This window comes from Carcharhinus amblyrhynchos, unplaced genomic scaffold, assembly GCF_965287045.1.
Source record: "Carcharhinus amblyrhynchos unplaced genomic scaffold, sCarAmb.v2.hapA scaffold_43, whole genome shotgun sequence".
Lineage (NCBI taxonomy): Eukaryota > Metazoa > Chordata > Chondrichthyes > Carcharhiniformes > Carcharhinidae > Carcharhinus > Carcharhinus amblyrhynchos.
This window is the reverse complement of record NW_027649784.1, coordinates 3,088,098-3,109,769: the sequence shown is the minus strand read 5'-3', so window position 1 is coordinate 3,109,769 and position 21,672 is coordinate 3,088,098. Positions and strand designations below refer to the sequence as shown.

At 45.3% G+C, this 21,672-nt stretch overlaps 1 protein-coding gene and 1 long non-coding RNA gene across 3 annotated transcripts in view; one reads left to right on the top strand and one right to left on the bottom strand.

Annotated features, from left to right (window-relative positions):
* Positions 1–15,823, top strand: part of LOC145337123 (uncharacterized) — a 46,747-nt gene extending 30,924 nt beyond the window's left edge. The window contains exons 8-11 of the mRNA XM_080181890.1: positions 211–348; positions 4,672–4,755; positions 8,566–8,616; positions 10,646–15,823. Coding sequence (XP_080038016.1) covers positions 211–348; positions 4,672–4,755; positions 8,566–8,616; positions 10,646–10,756 — 384 coding nt within the window. The 3' untranslated portion in view covers positions 10,757–15,823. The remainder of the gene's footprint in view (positions 1–210; positions 349–4,671; positions 4,756–8,565; positions 8,617–10,645) is intronic.
* Positions 1–21,672, bottom strand: part of LOC145337125 (uncharacterized) — a 32,805-nt gene that overhangs the window by 4,353 nt on the left and 6,780 nt on the right. Inside the window, exons 2-4 of one of the 2 annotated variants that reach the window (XR_013885312.1) lie at positions 20,755–20,849; positions 6,772–6,837; positions 4,687–4,799 (exon numbers count right to left, since the gene is read on the bottom strand). This is a non-coding gene — a long non-coding RNA (uncharacterized LOC145337125). The remainder of the gene's footprint in view (positions 1–4,686; positions 4,800–6,771; positions 6,838–20,754; positions 20,850–21,672) is intronic. The other variant, XR_013885313.1, reaches the window with a different exon arrangement.

The window sequence follows — 21,672 nt, the reverse complement described above, 5'->3', positions numbered from 1 at the left end:
GTGACTTGGTCACTACTTTTAAGCAGGAGCAGTTTTTGGGACTTGGAAATGGGAGGGTGAAGTGGAATATTCCTCCATTATCCACATTCACTCAGTGTCACGGGTGGGGCAATGGTTAGGTGATTGTTGACCTGTCAACCTTTGCTTGAGGGCAGTGGGTCTGCTCATTATGCAGTTTATTCAGCTGTTTGTTCTACTCTCTTCTTGTAGGTTGACATTTTTAACAAAGATCTGCTCTTGATTCCCATTCACCTGGAAGTTCACTGGTCTCTGGTCTCCGTCGATGTCCGAGAAAAAACCATAACGTACTTCGACTCCCAGCGTACCCTGAACAGGAGGTGCCCCAAGGTATTGGCACAGGGATCTGGTTCAAAGGACAGGACAGCACAGGGACAGGCCCTTTGGCCCTCCAAGCCTGCACCGGTCATGATGCCTGCCTAAACTAAAACGGTACACACTTAGAGTCCGTATCCTTCCATTCCCATCTATTCATGCATTCGTCTAGATGCCCCCTAAATGCTGCTATTGTACCTGCTCTCACCATCTCTTCAGGCAGCACGTTCCAGACATTCACCATCCTCTGTTAAAAAAGAACTTGCCATGTACATCTCCTCTAAACTATTCCCCTTGCATCTTAAACGCGCTGCCGGGGAGGTGGTGGGAGCAGGTATGATAGCGGCATTTAAGGGGCAGCTAGAGGAATACTTGAATAGGATGGGAACAGAAGGATTCGGACTCTGTAAGCACGTACGGTTTTAGTTTAGGCAGGCATCATGACATCTCCTCTAAACTTTTCCCCGTGCATCTTAAAACTATGTCCCCGAGTACTCTAGTCTTCTACCCTAGGAAAGAGCAACTGACTATCCACTCTGTCCACGCTGCTTATAATCTTGTAAACCTCTATCAGGTCGCCCCTCAACCGCCATTGTCCCAGTGAGTTTCTCCAACCTCTCCTCGTAGCTAATGTCCTCCAGACCAGGCAACATCCTAGTAAACCTCTTCTGTATCCTTACCCTGAACGTTAAGTTCCTAACATTCACCCCGGTGATTGTCCTCTGTGTGTCAGGTAGCAAAGGAAAGGTAAAGTTGACCAGTAACGTTCTCCCAATAGGGAACAAGAGCAGGAGGAGGCCATTCAGCCCCTCGAGTCTGTTCTGCCTTTCAGCTAGATCACGGCTGAATTTCTGCCTCAGTGCCATTTTCTTGCACTATCACCACATCTCTTTATGAACTCCCTTGGCGTTGTGTCTTCTATGTGTTCAATGACTGAGCCTCTGTGGTCAGGGAACTTCAAACATTCACCACCCTCCTCACCTCAGTCCAACAGCCAACGCCTCGTACTGAGGCTGTGTCCCCTGGCGCGAGTCTCCAAAGCCAGGTCAGAAAAGCAGTCAGATGAATATTTTTCTAATTCTTTCCGCTCGCTGTGTAACAGCGACCCCAGCATTTTGATCTCCTCCTCGTCACAGAGGGAATGTTGAAATGTTTTACATAGCGAGGAGTTCCCAATGAATATACACGTTGTTATTTTCCCCCATTGACTGCTCTCTGTCTACCCAAGCCTGAGCTAAAAGTTCCAAGCTGTTTCCATTTGCTGCTGCAATACACAGCCAGAAAGGAACAAGGTGATTGACCGGAACTCTCAGCTACAGTTTCACCCCAGCTACATTTAGAAATCAGTGATCACTGGGGCAGGAACTAAATACAGCGACACACCCGTCCCCACCACTGTTATACAGCGAGAGACCTGTCCCCACCAGTACTGTACCACAGTGGTATACAGTGACAGACCCGTTTTCCCCCTCCAGTACGGTACTCCAATGTTACACGGTGACAGACCTGTTTTCCCCCCCCCCAGTACCGTACTCCAGTGTTACACGGTGACAGACCCGTCCCCACCAGTACTGTACCCCAGTGTTATACAGTGACAGACCTGTCCCCACCAGTACTATACTCCAGTGTTATACAGCGACAGACCCGTCCCCACCAGTACTGTACCCCAGTGTTATACAGTGACAGACCCATCCCAACCAGTACTGTAGCCCAGTGTTATACAGCGACAGACCTGTCCCCACCAGTACTGTACCCAGTGTTATACAGTGACAGACCCATCCCAACCAGTACTGTAGCCCAGTGTTATACAGCGACAGACCTGTCCCCACCAGTACTGTACCCAGTGTTATACAGTGACAGACCCATCCCAACCAGTACTGTGCCCCAGTGTTATACAGTGACAGAGGTAAGAACATAACAATTAGGAGCAGGAGTAGACCATCTGACCCCTCGAGCCTCCTTTGCCATTCAGTAAGATCATGGCTGATCTTTTTGTGGACTCAGCTCCACTTACCCGCCTGCTCACCACAACCCTTAATTCTTTTACTATTCAAAAATTTATCTATCCTTGCCTTAAAAACATTCAATGAGGCAGCCTCAACTGCTTCACTGAGCAGGGACTTCCACAGATTTTAGGGGCGGCACGGTAGCACAGTGGTTAGCGCTGCTGCTTCACAGCTCCAGGGACCTGGGTTCGATTCCCGGCTCGGGTTACTGTCTGTGTGGAGTTTGCATGTTCTCCCCGTGTCTGTGTGGGTTTCCTCCAGGTGCTCCGGTTTCCTCCCACAGTCCAAAGATGTGCGGGTTAGGTTGATTGGCCATGCTAAAATTGCCCCTTACTGTCCTAGGATGCTTAGGTTAGAGGGATTAGCTGATAAAATATGTAGGGATATCCCCTGGGTGGGATTGTAGTCAGTGCAGACTCATTGGTCCAAAGGGCCTCTTTCTGCACTGTAGGGTTCTATGACTCTAGATTCATAACACTTTTGTGTAAAGAAGTTCCTCGTCAACTCAGTCCTAAATCTTCTCCCCCTTATTTTGAGGCCATGCCCCCCAGTTCTAGTTCTACCTGCCAGTGGAAACTATCTCCCTGCTTCTAGCTTTTCTATTCCCTTCATAACCTTGTATGTTTCTATAAGATCTCCCCTCATTCTTCTGAATTCCAATGAGTATAGCCCCAGTCTACTCAGTCTCTCCTCATAAGCCAACCCTCTCACCTCTGGAATCAACCTAGTGAATCTCCTCTGCACCCCCTCCAGTGCCAGTATATCCTTCCTCAAGTAAGGAGACCAAAACTGTACACAGTACTCCAGGTGTGGCCTCACCAGCACCTTATACAGCTGCAACATAACCTCACTGTTTTTAAACTCCATCCCTCTCGTAACGAAGGACAAAATTCCATTTGCCTTCTTAATTACTTGCAAACCAACTCCTTGTGATTACTGCACAAAGACATCCAGATCCCTCTGCACAGCAGCATGCTGCAATTTTTTTACCATTTAAATAATAGTCCATTTTGCTGTTATTCCAACCAAAATGGATGACCTCACATTTACCAACACTATATTCAATCTCCCAGACCCTCGCCTATTCACTTAGACTATCTATATCCATTTGTTCTTTGTGTCCTCTGCACACTTTGCTCTGCCACTCATCTTGGTGTCATCTGTGAATTTTGACACACTACATTTGGTCCCGAGCTCCAGAAAATTGTAAACGATTGTGATCCCGGCACTGATCTCCAACCAGAAAAACACCCATTTACCTCGACTATTTGCTTTCTGTTAGTTATCCAATCCTCTATCCATGTTAATACATTACCCATGCACCTTTATCTTATGCAGCAGTCTTTGGTGCGGCACCTTGTCAAATGCCTTCTGGAAATCCAGATACACCACATCCACAGGCTCCCCATTGTCCACTGCACATGTAATGTTCCCAAAGAATTACACTATATTAGTCAAAAATGATCTGTCCTTCCCTATTTCTTCCTTGATGATAGATTCAAGCATTTTCCCTACTACAAAGTTAAGTTAACCGGCCTATAGTTACCTGCCCTTTGTCTGCCTCCTTTTTTTTTGAAAGTGGCGTCATGTTTGCTATTTTCCAATCTGTGGGAACCACCCCAGAATCCAGCGAATTTTGGTAAATTACCACTAGTGCATTTGCTATTTCCACCACCATCTCCTTTAGTACCCTGGGATGCATTCCATCAGGATCAGGAGACTTATCTACCTACTTGTCCCCGCCAGTACTGTACCCCAGTGTTACACGGTGACAGACCCGTCCCTGCCAGTACTGTACCCCAGTGTTACACGGTGACAGACCCGTCCCCGCCAGTACTGTACCCCAGTGTTACACGGTGACAGACCCGTCCCCGCCAGTACTGTACCCCAGTGTTACACGGTGACAGACCCGTCCCCGCCAGTACTGTACCCCAGTGTTACACGGTGACAGACCCGTCCCCGCCAGTACTGTACCCCAGTGTTACACGGTGACAGACCCGTCCCCGCCAGTACTGTACCCCAGTGTTACACGGTGACAGACCCGTCCCCGCCAGTACTGTACGGTACTAGGGAAGTGGTGGTGCAGTGTTATTGTCGTAGGGCCAGTAATCCAGAGACTCAAGGTGATGCTGTGTGGAGCCTGGTTCAATCCCGCAATGGCAAATAGTGCAATTTGAATTCCATGAAAGCCTGGATTCCACTGGATTGAGTGACAGATTGCACAGTCCAAACAGTATATAAATGACAACTGGCTCAATGAACAGAGGAGAGAGAAAATATAGAAAGGGAAGCTTTTACTTTAAAGCAGTCTGAATATCCGTTTGCCTTTCAGCATATCGGCAAGTACCTGCAGGCAGAGGCCATCAAGAAGAACCGTCATGACTTCTACAATGACTGGAAGGGATATTTCAAAATGGTGGGTAGTCTGGAAACTCTGTTCTTGCATTGTGAACGAACCTTCTGGATAAATTAGGGAAGAGTTAGAGGGACAGCACAGGGTTAGATACAGAGTAAAGCTCCCTCTACACTGTCCCCCCCATCAAACACTCCCAGGACAGGTACAGCACGGGGTTAGATACAGAGTAAAGCTCCCTCTACACTGTCCCCCATCAAACACTCCCAGGACAGGTACAGCGTAGCATTAGGTACAGAGTAAAACTCCCTCAACCATTCCTTTAATGTTTCTTTATCCTAATCTTTCTAGAGTGTACTTTTCTGCATCTTTCTGTCTCCCAGCGACTCTGATCCCAGAGAATGATTGCTGATTTACTGGGCAGTTTGCAGCATTGCTGTGTAGTGGATTCTTTTTGATTTGATTTATTATTGTCACGTGTTAATTCACAGTGAAAAGTATTGTTTCTTGCATGCTATACAGACAAAGCATACCGTTCATAGAGAAGGAAAGGAGAGAGTGCAGAATGTAGTGTTACAGTCATAGCTAGGGTGTAGACAAAGATCAACTTAATGTGGGTTAGGTCCATTCAAAAGTCTGAGCAGCAGCAGGGAAGAAGTTGTTCTTGAGTCGGTTGGTACGTGACCTCAGACGCTTGTATCTTTTTCCCTGACGGAAGAAGGTGGAAGAGAGAATGTCCGGGTGCATGGGGTTTCTTGACTATGCTGGCTGCTTTGCCAAGGCAGCAGGAAGTGTAGACGGAGTCAGTGGATGGGATGCTAGCAGGCCGAGGACTCCTTCACTGGTCAGAAACTTGGGGATGGGGTGCAGGGGAGGCCCAGTTTGCATCACTTTGCAACTTGATCTGTCTGAAAAACAGAAGCTTCTGGTTCTCTGCAAAGTGCTGGCGGGCAGTTTAAGAAACACTTAATGAATATCTAGTCCTTTTGCACCTTCTGATGTAGTGCTGTATCAGAGTAAAAAGGTGATCTGCTTGGGGCTGTGTGACTAAAGAGAGAAGATGGAAATTAAATTTTAGACTATATGAAATGTTCTAACTGTTTTAACATGACCGATTGGATGATGTGGCCTAATTCTGTCTCGTATTTAGTTCACTGTGCAGTGGGTATTCGAATTCTGTATATCAGAATTTAAGTGCCTGCAAATTGCTTGTTGCCATGTTACAGCAATTCAATTTTATTCATTTGTTATGTGTATCAGTGGCCAGGCAACATTTATTGCCCGTCCCTAATTGCCCCTTGAGAATGTGGTGGTGAGCTGCCTTCTTGAGTTGCTGCAATCCTGTGTTTTGTAGGTGCATCCACAGCACTGTTAGCGAGGGAGTTCCAGGGATTTTGACTCGGCGACAGTGAAGGAACGGCCGTTACGTTTCTAAATCAGGATGTTTAACACCGCAGTCTGCAGATGATTCAACTTAATTTGGGACACAATGCCCTGCATCATAAAACCATGATTTAACATCATTGTAGAAGGAGTAGATGCTATATGATTAAAGACTTCCTTCTGCAGAAAGTTGTGATCTGGGAGGCACTGCCTGAAAGGGTGATGGAGGCTGATTCAGTGGGAACTTTCAAAAGGGAATTGGATAAATACTTGAAGGGAAGAGAAGTTACAGGGCTATGAGAGGATCGATTGGTCTGTTCTTTCATCGACCCAGCACAGATATATTAGGCCAGATGAGAACCTCCATCTATGGCTAATAGAATACTGTTTGAAATTTATTTATTAGTGTCACAAGTAGGCTTACATTCACACTGCAATGAAGTTACTGTGAAATTCCCCTGGTCGCATCACTCCAGCACCTGTTTGGATACACTGAGGGAGAACTTGGCATGGCTAATTCACCCCAACCAGCACATCTTTCAGTCTGTGGGAGGAATCCAGAACACCCAAAGGAAATCCACACACAATTTGATGATCAGTAATGCTCAAAATGAAAGTCAGAACAGGCTTGAAGGGTTGAATGGCCTCCTCTTGCTTCTAGTTTCTATGTTTCTAAGCAGTTCTAGATGTACTCACCCATCACAGATCCTGCAATGATTCCCAGTCCCAACACCTTGCTGAGGAGAATTTTCAGACAAGGAACTAAATAGGAATGGAGACAGGAAAAGGGTTAGTGTTTATCTGCACAGAAGGATCCCTGCCCCAAGCCGCCACTGAAACAGCTATCATGCACAAAGAGTAATTCTCACTGGCTAAGTTTTAAAGTTTATGTATTCGTGTCACAAGTAGGCTGACATTAACACTGCATTGAAGTTACTGTGAAATTTCCCTAGTCACCACACTCTGGCGCCTGTTTGAGGGAGAATTTAGTATGGCCAAACATCTTTTGGTCTGTGGGAGGAATCCAGAGCACCCAGAGGAAACCTGCACATGGGAAGAACATGCAGACTCCACACAGACAGTGACCCAAGGCCAGAACTGAACTGGGCCCCTGACACTGTGAGGCAGCAGTGTTAACCACTCTGTCGCCCAGGACAGTTGGACTGTGATATGGGGCGAGTCTTGCATTAAATCATTTCAAAAGTTATTTACCTAAAATGAAAATAATTGAAATTACTATCTTATTGTGCTTAGCTATGGGAAGTGCTATTAATTTTAGACCAGGTGTGAGAGTATGAATCTGGGATCACCTCCAAATGTTTTAAAGAACAGTGTGGACTCTGCTGTATATTACCTGAATGTGCTGGAAATCTGAGCAGCCAGTAATGGTCTTAAATAAAGCAGTATTTTCCCCAAGTTATACATTGTGATAATCTTGTTCTGCTGAGAGTACAGTGGCTGCTGCCTTTATTTCTCTCCTCCACACCCTCTTGGGTAAAAGGAGTAATTGTCACAAGCGGTCACCTTTAAGGGAGCTGCATATTCCTGATGCCGATATTGATAAATTGGTGTGGGTGTCAGGATGGTCACATTGTGTATGTAGAAGCGGTCAGGGTGCAGTGCATTGCAAACCTTCTTTCAAGTCTTGTGTTCCCGAACGAGCAGCACTCATGCCGCACCCCAGGGCTCCCCTTGCTGATTCATCCCATCACTTTATCATCCTTTTACACCATTGAAATATAACTGGTGGCACTGCTGCCTCACAGCGCCAGGGACCCAGGTTCAATTCTTGGTTTTGTTCACTGTCTGTGTGGAGTCTGCATGTTCTGCTAGGGTTTCCTCCCAGAGTCCGAAAGATGTGCTGGTTAGGGTGCATTGGCCATGCTAAATTCTCACTCAGTGTACCCGAACAGGTATTGGAGTGTGGCGACTAGAGGATTTTCACAGTCACTTTGTTGCAGTGTTAATGTAAGTCTACTTGTGACAATAATAAGTAAAGGTTAAACTCTCTTTCCTACCACCACCTTCGGAGTTTGCAGTTCCAACTACCCTTGCTTAGCTCTCTCTTACTGCAGGCTATCCTCTCTCTGTAAGGGAAATCTGAAGGGTATCTGTTCAGTGAGTAACAGACACTCCTCGTTGAAATAACTCTTGGACTATAGGCGTTTTCTCTCTGTTGCATTTGGCATCTGTTCTGAGTGAGACCAGGGAGCTCACAATGTGGAAATTGGCAGCTACAAACTCATGTTCTGTCCCTCTGAGCAGTGCCCGAGAATCCTTTGTGAGAACAAGGTTGGGTCGTATTCTGGCCAATACCAAAGTTGCCGATGTTTGTGTAACCGAGCAAATATTCTTTTCAAATATTGCTGGTGAATCTGTTTTGTTCAGTTTCTGTAATTTGCGATCTCCACGTGTCCAGTGTGCACGGTAAAGTTACCTTGGACTTTGAGATTGGAACTGTGAGTTCATTTTACTCATTTCCCTTTGCAGAATGTGGCAAGACAAAACAATGACAGTGACTGCGGAGCCTTCGTACTGCAGGTATGTGATTGTGGAGGTAATTCTGAACTGTTGGCCTAGTCTCTCCTCACGTCTTTTCACCCTCTGTAGTATATCCTCTCCACTCCTACTGGCTCCATTCCCCAGCCGCAGAATATTATTGTCAGACATACAAAAACAGATACACAGGAGCAGGAGGAGGCCATTCAGCCCCTCAGCCTGTTTATAGAGCTCTTCTGTATCTTGACTCTGGTAAAACTACCTTAGTTCCATGTTTGCCTGTGCCCAGTAAAAATCTCGAGGTTGATTTTTGGAATTTCTGTTTGGCTCCCAGCCTACCAGCTTTTGTAGCAGAGAGTTCCACATTTCCATTGCCCTTGTGTCAATAGGTGCTTCCTGACATCATCTCCTGAACAGGCTGCCTCAGATTATAAGGTTAGGTCCTCTTTTTCAATCATGGAGCCCTATTATGTAGGAGGCCATTCGAGAATGGCAAGAAGGAGGCAAGTCGGAACTGACCTTCCAACAAATCGTACCACCCAGGTTCTATCCCTGTAACCACACGTATTTACCCCACTAATCTGCCAACCTACACAGCTTTGGACACTAAGGGGTAATTTAGCATAGCCAATCCACCTAACCTACACGTCTTTGGAGTGTGGGAGAAAACCGGAGCATCCGGAAGAAACCCACACAGACACAGGGAGAACGTGCAAACTCCACACAGGCAGTGACCCAAGGCCAGAATTGAACCCAAGACCCTGATGTTGAGGCAGCAGCACTAACCCACTGTGCTACTGTGCTGCCTCTTCTATCAAATAGCCTCGACCCTATCAAATCCTTTAATCATTTTAAACACCTTAACCCTTAACTTTTTGTATTAAAGGAATACAAATCTGGTCTATTCAACCTGTCCTTGTAATATATAATCCTTTCAGGTGAAGACCAGTTTTCCATATATTGTCTTATATTGTCACGGTGTAACTTTTGCACAGCATTGCACTCCCATCTGGTGCTTTTTCCCCTCAGCCAGTCACACTCAGCCTAATCTCTTAAAGTCCAGGAAATCACTCTTTGATCCCTGAAGTGAAATCCAGGTGACCAGTGAATTGGTGAAGTGGATGGCTTGGCCAATCTCAGGAACCATCCAGCTCTCAGCCATTGAATCCATACAGTTAATTCAATTAGCTCCTGAAGTCAGTGTCTTTGACAAGATGAACTTCCCATGGTCGCACAATGGCACAGTGGGTTAGCGCTGCTGCCTCACAACGCCAGGGACCTGGGTTCGATCCCCAGCTTGGGTCATTGTCTGTGTGGAGACTCCACGTTCTCCCTGTGTCCGCATGGGCTTCCTCCGAACGCTCCGGTTTCCTCCCAAAGTCTGAAAGAGGTGCCAATTAGGTGGCTTGGCCATACTGAGTTGTCCCTTTGTGTCAGGAGGACTAGCTGAGTAAATAAGTAAGGCTGTGGGGATAGGGCCTGGGTGGGATTCTGGTTAGTGCAGACTTGATGTGCCAGATGGCCTCTTTCTGCACTGTTCAATTCTGATATCTAGCTTTGAACACAACAAATAGGCAAGAGTAGCCCATCCTGGCCCTTCGAGCCTGCCCAGCTATTCGGTATGATAATGGCTGCTCTATGCGGGCCTGAATTCCTCAATTCAAGCAGGGCGAACGTGGGACTCACTCCCACGGGGAATGGGGGAGAATGTGCGACTCGCTCCCCACGGGGAATGGGGGAGAATGTGGGACTCGCTCCCCATGGGGAGTGGTTGAAGTGAGTAGTATAAATGATTTAAAATATGAGGGAAAGGTTTATGATGAATTTCAATCGGACAGGATGGGAGGATGCTCAAATGGATCAACAGTACTGGATGGGCCGAATGGCCTTGTTTCTATGTGGTATATCCTACATAATGTAATCAGTCCCCACAATGAATAATGGGTACTTGGAGCAGAGTATGTTGGGTTGGTGGAGAGGGAGAACACTAAGCTGTTTAAAAAGAGCAGATTTCAAATCCTGCATGTGAAGTTTCTCAGGTGGCTGTGTGTGTGTATGTGTGTCGTTTCAGTTCTGTAAATGTCTGGCTCTGGGACAACCGTTCAGCTTCACCCAGCAGGATATGCCCAAACTCCGGCGCCAGATTTACAAGGAACTCTGCAACTGCAAGCTCACTGTGTGAGAACGGCCAACAGAAACCTAGCATCGGGCGATCGAATAGACTGACGCACCTTTCTGTGAACGTTACAAAAGATGGTGCGAGTTCAGAGAAGGCTGGATTCAACAATCCACATCTTCAAATGTGTTTGAAATAAGAAACTTTTTTTTCCTTTTTTTTAAAGAAAGCCACAAACCTTTTTTTTTCTATGCCATATTTTTTCAGTTATTTAAGTGTTGTTCAATTTTGAAATTCTGGTTAGCTGTATTGTATTATCACACCAGAATTACAAGACTAAATGACAACGATGGATGCATGCGGAGGCATTGGTTATTTAGCGTCTTTCGAGGCTGTCCAGTGGCTGGGTTGCAAACTGGCAGAAGAGGTGATTATGCAGGATCGGTGACTCTCGGATTATTTTCCACCAGATCTTGGTCAGCCCCGCACATGGGATAGGGTAAGGGAGCAAGAACAATGCTTGCCTGTCTTGTGTGGTTTACGTTGGCATCCTAGTTGACATTGGTCATGGAGAGGCTGCGGCCTGGTGGGGGGGAGAGAGAGAAGGAAAGGTTCTCTCTGAGTCCCAATGGGATTTGAAGTAAAGGAAAGTTGCATCCGTTGACATTCGGTCAAATTGGAAGTGGTGGTTAGTCACTTTGCAAAACCCTCTTCAAAGATGTTGTTCGGTGTTTCGTTCTCTTTGGTGTCTTTTTTCGGTTTATATGTTTGAGAATAAAAAAAAAAGCTGGGACTGAATATTGTGACCAAAAGTGGATTTGCAAAGCCGTTAGGTTTGTTTTTGAATGGAGAAGGAAAGGGCAGTAGCCTTCACCATAAACCTCATGTACCTCACCGATGCAGTCCGTGTGGTACTGTCTCTCGACAGTATGACACACCCATCGTAAATGTTTGATCAGTTATGTTATTCTTGTAGCACTAGCCAGGCATCTCTCTGTGTCCACACGGTTTGATAGTACCGCGTGAATAAGTGTTTGTGTATGAAGAATATGGGGCTTTGAGGGGTGGGGGGAATGGGGGTTTAAAAAAAAACTAAGGGATATCAGTTTTGTGAAATTCTGTTATCATAAATTTCAACACCAGTAGCATTAAATGAACTATCTTCTGCATGCACAGATTAGTATGGGTTTAAAGTATTGGATAGCATAAAGTTCCTTGTGGGAATTCAGAATGAAACTTGCTCGGAGTATCCCTGAGACACTCAGTAACACTTAGCTGAAAGGTACTTTCCAAAACACATTTCTTTAGCTTTGGTTGATGTGTTTTGCTGGTGTCTGCTTCGCTTATCCCAACACCAGCAGTCCTTTGCAGGTAGCAGCTGCTCCCCTCACTCCCGAAGGTGAAAGCATTGGGTGCCAAGGTGGCTTTACCCACTTCACCTTTTTCATCACCAGCACTTGGGTTCAGGCCGAGAGCATGAAGGACTCTTCTGTCTGCTGCCTGTAAAAGATCCAGCCTTAAAGCAAAGCAGGGCTTAATTAGTATGAACCCACACCTCAACCCATATGCTGTGGAAGTGAAGGCCTCACTCAAATAGGAAATGGAATTGTCGCTAAGGACTGTTGTTACAAGTTTGGTGTGAAGGGACTTTTGTTGGGACGTTGAGGGAGCTTTACTTGGTGTCAGTCTAATTTGACAGTGGGAAAGTGTTCCACCTCTGTGCTGATAAGTTCTGTCCGCCCTGTTAAAAAGCTGCAGATGCAGGGCCTATTGTACTTGGGCCATGTTCAATATGTGTGTTTAAAATTCTGTGGTTGTAACTCTATATGCCCCCTCTGTGTAATGAGATTTAACAGACTAAAGTATGAAACCCTATGTGAACTTCAGTTGATCGTGAAACCCTGTTTCGTATAGAGGTGCAAAGATTAATAAGTCAGATTGTTGGAAATATTCAAAAACATAATGAGATTTTGTTTTGTGTTTTTTTTTGCTCTGCCCTGGAAAGGGAAAGCAACCACTGAAACCCTTTGCCCACATTAAAACCCTCCAATACTCTGCAACCTATTGATGAGTCCAGTTTTTACTTGAAGGAGGAATCCATTGGGGTGGCATGTTAGCACTGCTGCCTCAGCTCCAGAGCTGAGGGGTTACAGGAATAGGGCCTGGTTGGGATTTTGGTCAGGACAGACATGATAGGCCGAATAGCCTCCGTCTATACTGTAGGGATTCCATTCTGTTCTATTGATGAGCCCAGTTTTTGCTTGAAGGATGAATCCATCAGTAAATGTCCGTTTTTTGGGGTTTCTGTGGGACATGTTTAAATGTTGTGACCTTTGAGTGTGTCCTGAATCTCTCAAACTGCATGCAGCACAATTCCAACCTGAAAATGGCAATCTTGTAGCCATGCAGAGAGGGGCAACAGTGGAGTAAACACTAACTGGGGAGGGTGGGAGTTGTTGAGGCCTTGAGTGTCTCAGCTGGGTTCCTTAATCTTAAATGTCTGTGTGGTGTGTGAAACTGGTTTCGCTTGGGTCTTCCTCACCATCCCGCTATCTTGGAAGTAGATTGTGTTTAAGTGTGTCACTAAGATGTCAAGTGATTCTTGGACAGGTAGTAAAGAGAATCAGTCAGATTATTAGACCATTGGCCATCATGTGCTTCCTCCTGTGGTTGTATCTCCATCCCCCGCTTACCCCTGGTCAACTTTGTCAAACACTAGGTGTTGGATATACACCTCCTTGCTGAAAGCCAGACAGTGTTGGAAGAGATCTTGCTGTAACAGTATCTTTATTTGTCGGTGTGTGTTGAATTGCTGCATACAGGTGTATCAGGTTGTCAGCTGGTGTGTGGTTGGAGCTGCGGCTAGTACATGGCAGGAGAAATTTCCTGCACATGCTTCACTCAGCAGAGATCTGCCTTGTCTAATATTTTATTTGAAGCACATGGCATAACTGGTAGCCGGTTTACATCATCTGTAGCAACTGTGCTTTTGTGAAGCTGAAGTGAATCCAGTTCTGCACTGCACACATTAGCTGCCGCAGGATTGGCGTGTCTTTGGATCCAGTCAGCAGCACAAGCAAGAAAACACGGCCAGGGATTATACCACTAATCTAGAAAGGCAAGAGCCTTCTGTACTGTTTCATCCCATTCACCTAATCTGTCTGAGTGCATAACGTGGTGCAGCACTGCTGCCTCACAGTGCCAGAGACCTGGGTTTGATTCCTGGCTTGGGTCACTGCCTGTGCAGAGTTTGCACGTCTCCCTGTGCCTGCATGGGTTTCCTCCAAGTCCGAAAGATCTGTTGGTTAGATGTATTGGCCACGCTAAATTCTCCCTCAGTGGAGGGAATGTGGTGATGAGGGAGTTTCAGAGTAACTTCATTGCAGTATTAATGTAAGCCTGTCTGTGACACTGATAAATAGACTTTAATAAAAGCAGCAAAGATTGCAAGATAAGGGTTGTCTACAAGTCTGGACCTTTGATCATTTCTCTGAAGCCACTTGTACAAGAGCTTGCAGCCGATATGGACTTTGTAGGTGGGCTCTGCAATGCCACACCTCTGGTGCAAACATGCCAGTTTAGTTAGATTTATAACAGTTGTCAAAGTTATCGTGCTGCTGTAACTGTAGAATATAGATTGTGAGTATCAGCAAGGTGCTTCTCTGAAATTCACACTCTGCCTGATGATAGGGAATCCAAACTGCATCTGGGCTGCTCAATATTTAACACTTAAGGTGCAGATGGGTCCAGCTGCTTCCTCAAGCTTCAGAGAAACTCCTGGAAGATTCATCAGAACACTGATTTTATGCTCTCTCTCTCTCACACACTGGAATTATATTTTACCATAAACTGAAAATACTCAGCAGGTCCTGCAGCATTTGTAGAGAGGAACAGAGTTAATATTTCAGCTCAATATCTTTGCTTCTCTCTCCTCACATGCCTATCTTGCTCAATTTCTAACTTTTTTTTCATTTCAGATTTCCATATATGTGGAATTTTCCTTTTTTTTTTAACTAGAGTCACACTTTACCCTTCTGAGCTCCCAAAGATGTCTTGTTTGGCTTTAGTGCAAGGATGCTACCTTGGTCACTGATTTTTTTTTTTGCATTGGTGCAAATGATGGCAGAGTAAATGACTTCCAATCCCAGAAACACTTCTGGAGAGGGGAGGGATGGAGGGGAAAGCTTAGAAGGGGAAGGGTCTCCATCAGCGGTAAAGCAGCCGTGGAAACTTCCACAGAGTAATTTCTGACTCAGCATTTAACAGTTCCTAATCCTGCTCACCAAAGATGAAGGAATTCAGTCTCTTGATACAAAATGGTGTCCTGAAGTGATCGACATTTCCATTTGTGTTACATGGGATTCTGTGGTTTTTCGCAATGGCATTCCATGCTTCATCCCTCAAAAACCACAGCCATGTGGCCTTGCTCTTTTTCCTGAGGCAGGGTTAGAGAGAGGACGAATGGGATGGAAGAAGAATATGGGTGCAGCCAAAAGACAGTGAAGGACCAATGGTGTAAGTGCACCAAGTATTACTTTTCTGAGCCATTTGTTAACGGAAAGAAACGGGAGCTAAAATCAATGGGGAGGTTTCTAGTCTGAAAAATAGACCCTTGTCAGCCCCATTATTTCTCCATCACCTCCCTCCCCCACTGAAACTTTGTGTTTCTTTTTCTTTTTGCTTTGCTCACCCTTATTGTAACTGGCTAGAACTGAACCTGAGCTGAATGGATCTCAGGTTAGTGGAAGCCTTGAGAAGCCCACTTCTGAAGCCAAAAGATGGACGCACAGGTCCAGCAGCCAGTGCACAAATCATCCCTCAAACACTTGGTCGCAAGGTGTTGAAAATAGGGGGTTGGGACAGGAGTCATCTGGCATTTGGGTTATTGTGCTTCACTTTGGGAAACGCACTGCTGCCAGCCTCCTTTACCTGTCCAGTCAGTCTCAGACCCTTCAGCATCGCTTTGTTCTCTGTCAGTACTCTCCCATTAATCTACTTCAAGCTCCATGAGATCTGTACCCTTCTCTTTCAGGGGCTGCGATCTGTGCACAGCAGTGCCAGTGTGTATGATTATCAGTTCCATTTCATGCTGTTCTGGGGTGGGAGGGGCAGGATACATGCGGGTGTTGGGGGGGGGGGGGGGGGGGGGTTCAACTTATACATGGGTTGTTTTACATTTGAATATATCTGATATAATGCAGACATGAAGGTTTATTGTGTTTAATCCTCCTGTTCCCAATATTCTTCATGTATGAATATCATTGTTGTACTGATTTGAATTTCCTATGCCTTGTATTGACACAATAAAGATCTGAGTCTTGAGCATATAGCAGAGATTCTGAAATGCTTTCTGTTCTGTGTCTGATCTAACATCTGGGCAACACAACAGCTCAGTGACTATCACTGTTTGCTGTGCAGACACATGGATTTGGGCCGGTGTCTGCGGGAGTTTGCGCATTCTCCCTGTGATTGCGTGGGTTTTCTCCGGGTGCTCCGGTTTCCTCCCACATCCCAAAAAAACGTGCTCTTAGGCTGATTGATGTTAACAAATTGTCCCTAAATTAGGCATCCCTTAATCTGGTTATATTTCCTTTATTGTGGAGTCCAATAGGCGTAGACAAAGGTCATAGGTAGAAGAGGGCACTCTCAATGTTAAAATGGCGGTGTGGGCTTGTTGGGCCAAAGGGCCTGTTTCCTGTGCTGTGTTGTTCTTTGTTCTTTGCATAAGCCTTCTTCGCCACCTTCTCCACCTGTACTGCCACCTTCAAGGACTTGTGTACTTGCACACTTAGGTCCCTCTGCGTTTCTATATTCTTAATAGTCCTACCATTTGTTGTATAACTCCCCCTACATTATTTCTTCCAAAATGCATCACCTCGCATTTATCTGGATTAAATTCCATCTGCCATTTCTCTGCCCAATTTACCAGCCTATCTATGTCCTGCTGTATTGTCTGACACTGCTCGTCACTATCCGCAAATCCAGTCATCTTTGTGTCATCTGCAAACTTGCTGATCGCACCCTCTTCCATATATTACAAATAGCAAAGGTCCCAGTACTGAGCCCTGCAGCACACCACTAGTCACAGACCTCCAGCTAGAAAAAGACCCTTCCACTACTACCCTCTGTCTCCTGTTACCAAGCCAGTTCTCAATCCATCTAGCCACCTGTCCTTGTATCCCATGAGCCTTAACCTTTTTCACCAACCTACCATGAGGGACTTTGTCAAACGCCTTACTAAAATCTATATAGATGACATCCACAGCTCGTCCTTCATCAACCGTTTTTGTCACCTCCTCAAAACATTCTACCAGATTCGTAAGGCACAAACTCCCCTTTACAAATCCATGTTGCCTGTCACTAATCAGCTTGCTGTGTTCTAAATGCTTATACATACTATCTCTAAGAATCTTCTCCAACAACTTCCCTACCACTGATGTCAAGCTCACCGGCGTATAATTACCCGGGTTATCCCTACTACCCTTTTTAAACAACGGTACCCCATTCGCTATCCTCCAGTCCTCTGGAACTTCACCTGTGTCCAAAGAAGAGACAAAGATTTGCATTAGAGGCCCAGCAATTTCATCTCTCATCTCCCTAAGCAGCCTAGGATAAATGCCATCAGGCCCCGGAGGTTTATCAGTTTTAATACTACCTAGAAACCCTAACACTTCCTCCCTCGTAATGGATATTTTTCTCCAACGGGTCCACAAATCCCTCCAAGACACTTCCAGACAACAAGTCCCTCTCCTTTCTGAATACTGATGCAAAGAATTCATTCAGGATCTCCCCCATTCCCTCGGGCTCTAAACATAGTTCCCCTCCTCTGTTCCTAACATGAGTAAAATGCCTTTGGATTTTCCTTAATCTTGTCTGCCAAGACCAGTTCGTGACCCCTTTTTGCCCTTCTAACTCCTCGTTTGAGTTCTGTCTGTATTCCTCCAAAGCTCTCTCCGTTCCCAGTTGCTTGGAGCTAACATACACCTCTTTTCTTTCTGATCAAGTCCTCAATATCCCTAGTTATCCACGGCTCTCTAATCCTACCTTTCCCATCCTTCCTCTTAACAGGCACATGTCTGTGCTGCAACCTTATCAGTTGTCCTTTAAAAGACTCCCACGTGTCAGGCGTGGACTTGCCCTCAAACAACCTCTCCCAATCAGTAGCAGAAGGAACGGTCACCTCACTGATGGAATTTGTATTCTTTCTTTCCCCTACATCCCAAATGCAACCCTCCATTCCCCTCTCCAAGATTCTCTCAGGAATGCTGCCCACGAGCACTGGTAATCTACAAAGACCTCACACAAGTGACCATTAGCATGATAACAGGCTATTTGGCTGTGATATCCCTCACTATCAATTTCTCACACAAGCCATCTCCATCAAGAGCCAAATGCTCTGGATGCTTGGTACTATCCCTCCCTCTCCCTATCACCTCAAGAGCCAGGATGCTGAAGCTAATTACAGTGCTTCTAATTAAGCTCAGCTAACTCAACAAGGAAGGACAAGAGTTGGATCTTCCTTATCTACAGGGCTTAGAAGCAAAGCAACAGGTGCATTTAGCAAGAAGCCCACCAGGGGCTCCATCCCACCTCCTTGCCAATATTCTCTCGTTGGAATGTAAGAAGGAAGAGTGTAATTGGCCTCAGCACCTTTGAGTTATGCTCTCGCCTCGAGTCAGAAGATTGCTGGCTCAAGTCCATTTCTAGAGAATTGACAGCAAAAATCCAGGCAGACCATCCAGTGTAGTACTGATGGAGCATTGCACTGTCAGAGGTGCTGTTTTTGAAATGTTTCCCATTAGATGGATGTGAAAGATTCCTTGGAACTAGTTTTAGGAAAAATGGAGGTTTGGGGTGGGGGGGTTTCTCTGATGTCCTGGAGAATATTTATCTCAGCAACATCTATCATATCACTCTGAGTGCTTTCTGTGTGCAAATTGGCTGCTGTTTATTATTGCGACTGCATTTAAAAAGACACAAAGATATCGAAAGCACTGCAGGATCTCCCCCAGGTAGTGAAAAGTGTTTTTCTTCCCATTCTCTTCGCTCGTACAGATATCGTCTCCTGAACTGGAGGGTGTGGGTATTTTGCAGAGGATGGGGGGAGTAAATGTTGTTCTGTAATCACCTGTCAGTGCACTTGCTGAGTTTGATCATTTCTGTTCTCTTAGCTCTCTTTAAGATTCCATTCTATGCTGGCCAAGGATACCATGATTCATCAGAATTAACTCACATTTAATGACTCACTCTGCATGTGTCAACACATTTTGCCAGAAGTTTGCAATTTAAAGAGACAAAGCTTATCTTTAATCCTCCCTGCCTTCTACCTTTAGATGCTAGTTACACCTAGTTATCTAATGGGCTTCCCATTTCAAAGACTTGAGATCGCTAGAGAGGCTGGTGGATGTCACAATGAGGGGTTGCAGGTTTTAAGGAGTACAAACCCCAGAGAGAGCTGGAATTGAAGTGTGTTGAGTGCAAGTTCCCATTTGATGAATGAATGTCCATATCCTCTCGGTGAGCTGATTGCTTGTTATTGTGCCTTGGGAATTGAGAAACTCGTCCAGCCCCTGTGTGGAATGGACAGGTCTGAACAGAGGCTTGACTCTGTTGCAATTTTTCATCACCATGTTAGAAGTGCTTTCACCTTTATACTGTGCAGTCACTCACTAATCATTAGCCCATTAACCAGAACAAATGTTGCTATCTGGATAGGAACAGACAATAAGCAACACAACTCGATCTGTGTGAGTGTTTACCACCATCTTCCTTACCATATGAATGTGCACCCTGACCCACCAAGAGGTTCCAGGTGAAGGCTTTCTCCAACAGCTACTTGCCTCTCTCTAATTAATCACAGCAGGTACCTAACCCAGATTACACCGGGTATTTTCAAACCTTGTTTCCAGCCATTATTATCATCCGTTCCCTCAAAGGCCATCCAACAGTTTTTAGTATGGTGAGAAGATTTAGACAATAGAACTGTATTTTAATCAGCCAGCATTTGTTGCCCATTCCTAATTGCCCCTTGAACAGAGTATCTTGGCCATTATAGAGGGCAGTTAAGAGTCAACCACATGGCTGTGGTTCTGGAGTCACATGTAGACCAGACCAGGTAAGGATAGCAGATTTCTTTCCTTAAAGGGACATTACTGAAGCAGATGAGATGTGGCAGCATCATAACATACCATATGTTTAATGGCCAATTCGCCTCCATTTACTCACAATTGTTGAGAACAGATGGTTATGAGGCAAGCTTCACTTTCAGACTCCTTGGTTGATGTAGGCTAATGTTCTCTCCTATTTTCCTGTCAACCTCACAGTTTGCCCCAGTGTTTCACACACGGACCAAAGCAGCATGCCTAAGGATGCTGCACCACAAAATGAAGCTGTTTGGACATGTTAGCGACTGGAACTCAGCTGCCATTGAAGAAACTTTAAATAGCCCATTGTATGTGAGTGGCACAGTGGGTTAGCACCGCTGCCTCACTGCGCCAGGGACCTGGGTTCAATTCCCAGCTTGGGTCACTGTGTGGACTCTGCACGTTCTCCTCATGTCTGCATGGGTTTCCTTCGGGTGCTCCGGTTTCCTTCGGGTGCTCCAGTTTCCTCCCACAGTCCAAAGATGTGCAGGTTAGGTGGATTGGCCATGCTATATTGCCCCTTAGTGTCAAGGGCATTACCTAGGGTAAATGCATAGGGTTATGAGGATAGGGCCTGGGTGAGATTGTGGTCAGTGCAGACTCAATGGGCCAAATGGACTCCTTCTGCACTGCAGGGACTCTTATGATTCTGTTTAGTTCCTTCTTCAAGCAGTCCTGAAGGAATACTAAGATTATAGTTAATGTCTGACCAAAAACCTCCCAGGTACTGATATTAAACAACAATTAGCAGAGATCTTAGTGATAAAATTGCTGAGTACAAGGTATTCAGGAAATGAAGAAAATGTGGAGAACATTCTCTGTTCCACCTTCTTCCTTTGGGAAAAAGGTACAAAAGTCACGTATCAACCAACTCAAGAACAGCTTCTTCCCTGCTGCTGTCAGACTTTTGAATGGACTTACCTTGCACTAAGTTGATCTTTCTCTACACCCTTGCTATGACTGTAACGCTACATTCTGCAGTCTCTCGTTTCCTTCCTATGAACGGTATGTTTTATCTGTATAGCGTGCAAAAAACAATACTTTTCACTGCATGATAATACATGTGATAATAAATCAAATCAAAATTTAGCATAGCCGATCCTCCTAACCTACATATTTTTGAACTGTGGGAGTGCCTGGAGAAAACCCATATAGACATGGGGAGAACATGCTAACTCCACACAGACTGTCACCTAAGACTGGAATCAAACTCAGGTCACTGGTGCTGTGAGGCAGCAGATTGGAGAAGTTTTGACTGTTTGTCTTGTAGAAGAGAAGGCTTAGAGAAGATTTGATAGAGATGTTCAAAATCATGCGGGGTATGAACAAAGTAGATAGGGAGGAACTGTTCCTGTATGTGAAAGAGCAGGCAGAGATTTAAAGTAATTTGCAAAAGAAGCAGAAGTGTCAAGGGGAAACAGTTTTTGCATAGTAAGTGGTTGAGGTCTAGAATACACTGCCTGAGAGTGTGGTGGAGGCAGATTCAATTGAAGCATTGTAAAGAGAATGAGATTGTTCTCTGCAAAGGGAAATTGTGCAGGGTTACAAGGAGAATTCGGAGAGCCAGTGCACTCACGATGGATTCGGTGGCCTCCATCAGTGCTGTAATGTTCTGTAACTCCCATACAATGTCTTAGATCTCCTGCTGCAAAGCTATGAATATTTATTCTGGCTATCCACTGATTAGTCCATTACTTCATGTAAATATCTGCATTGGCCTCTCATAATGCAACATTTTTAAATTAAAGGCCAAATAACATTCTTTCCTTTTGCAGTTACACTAATGTTCAATGGTTAAGTACCTCACAGACAGGGAAATCTTAGCCAGATTATTTGAAA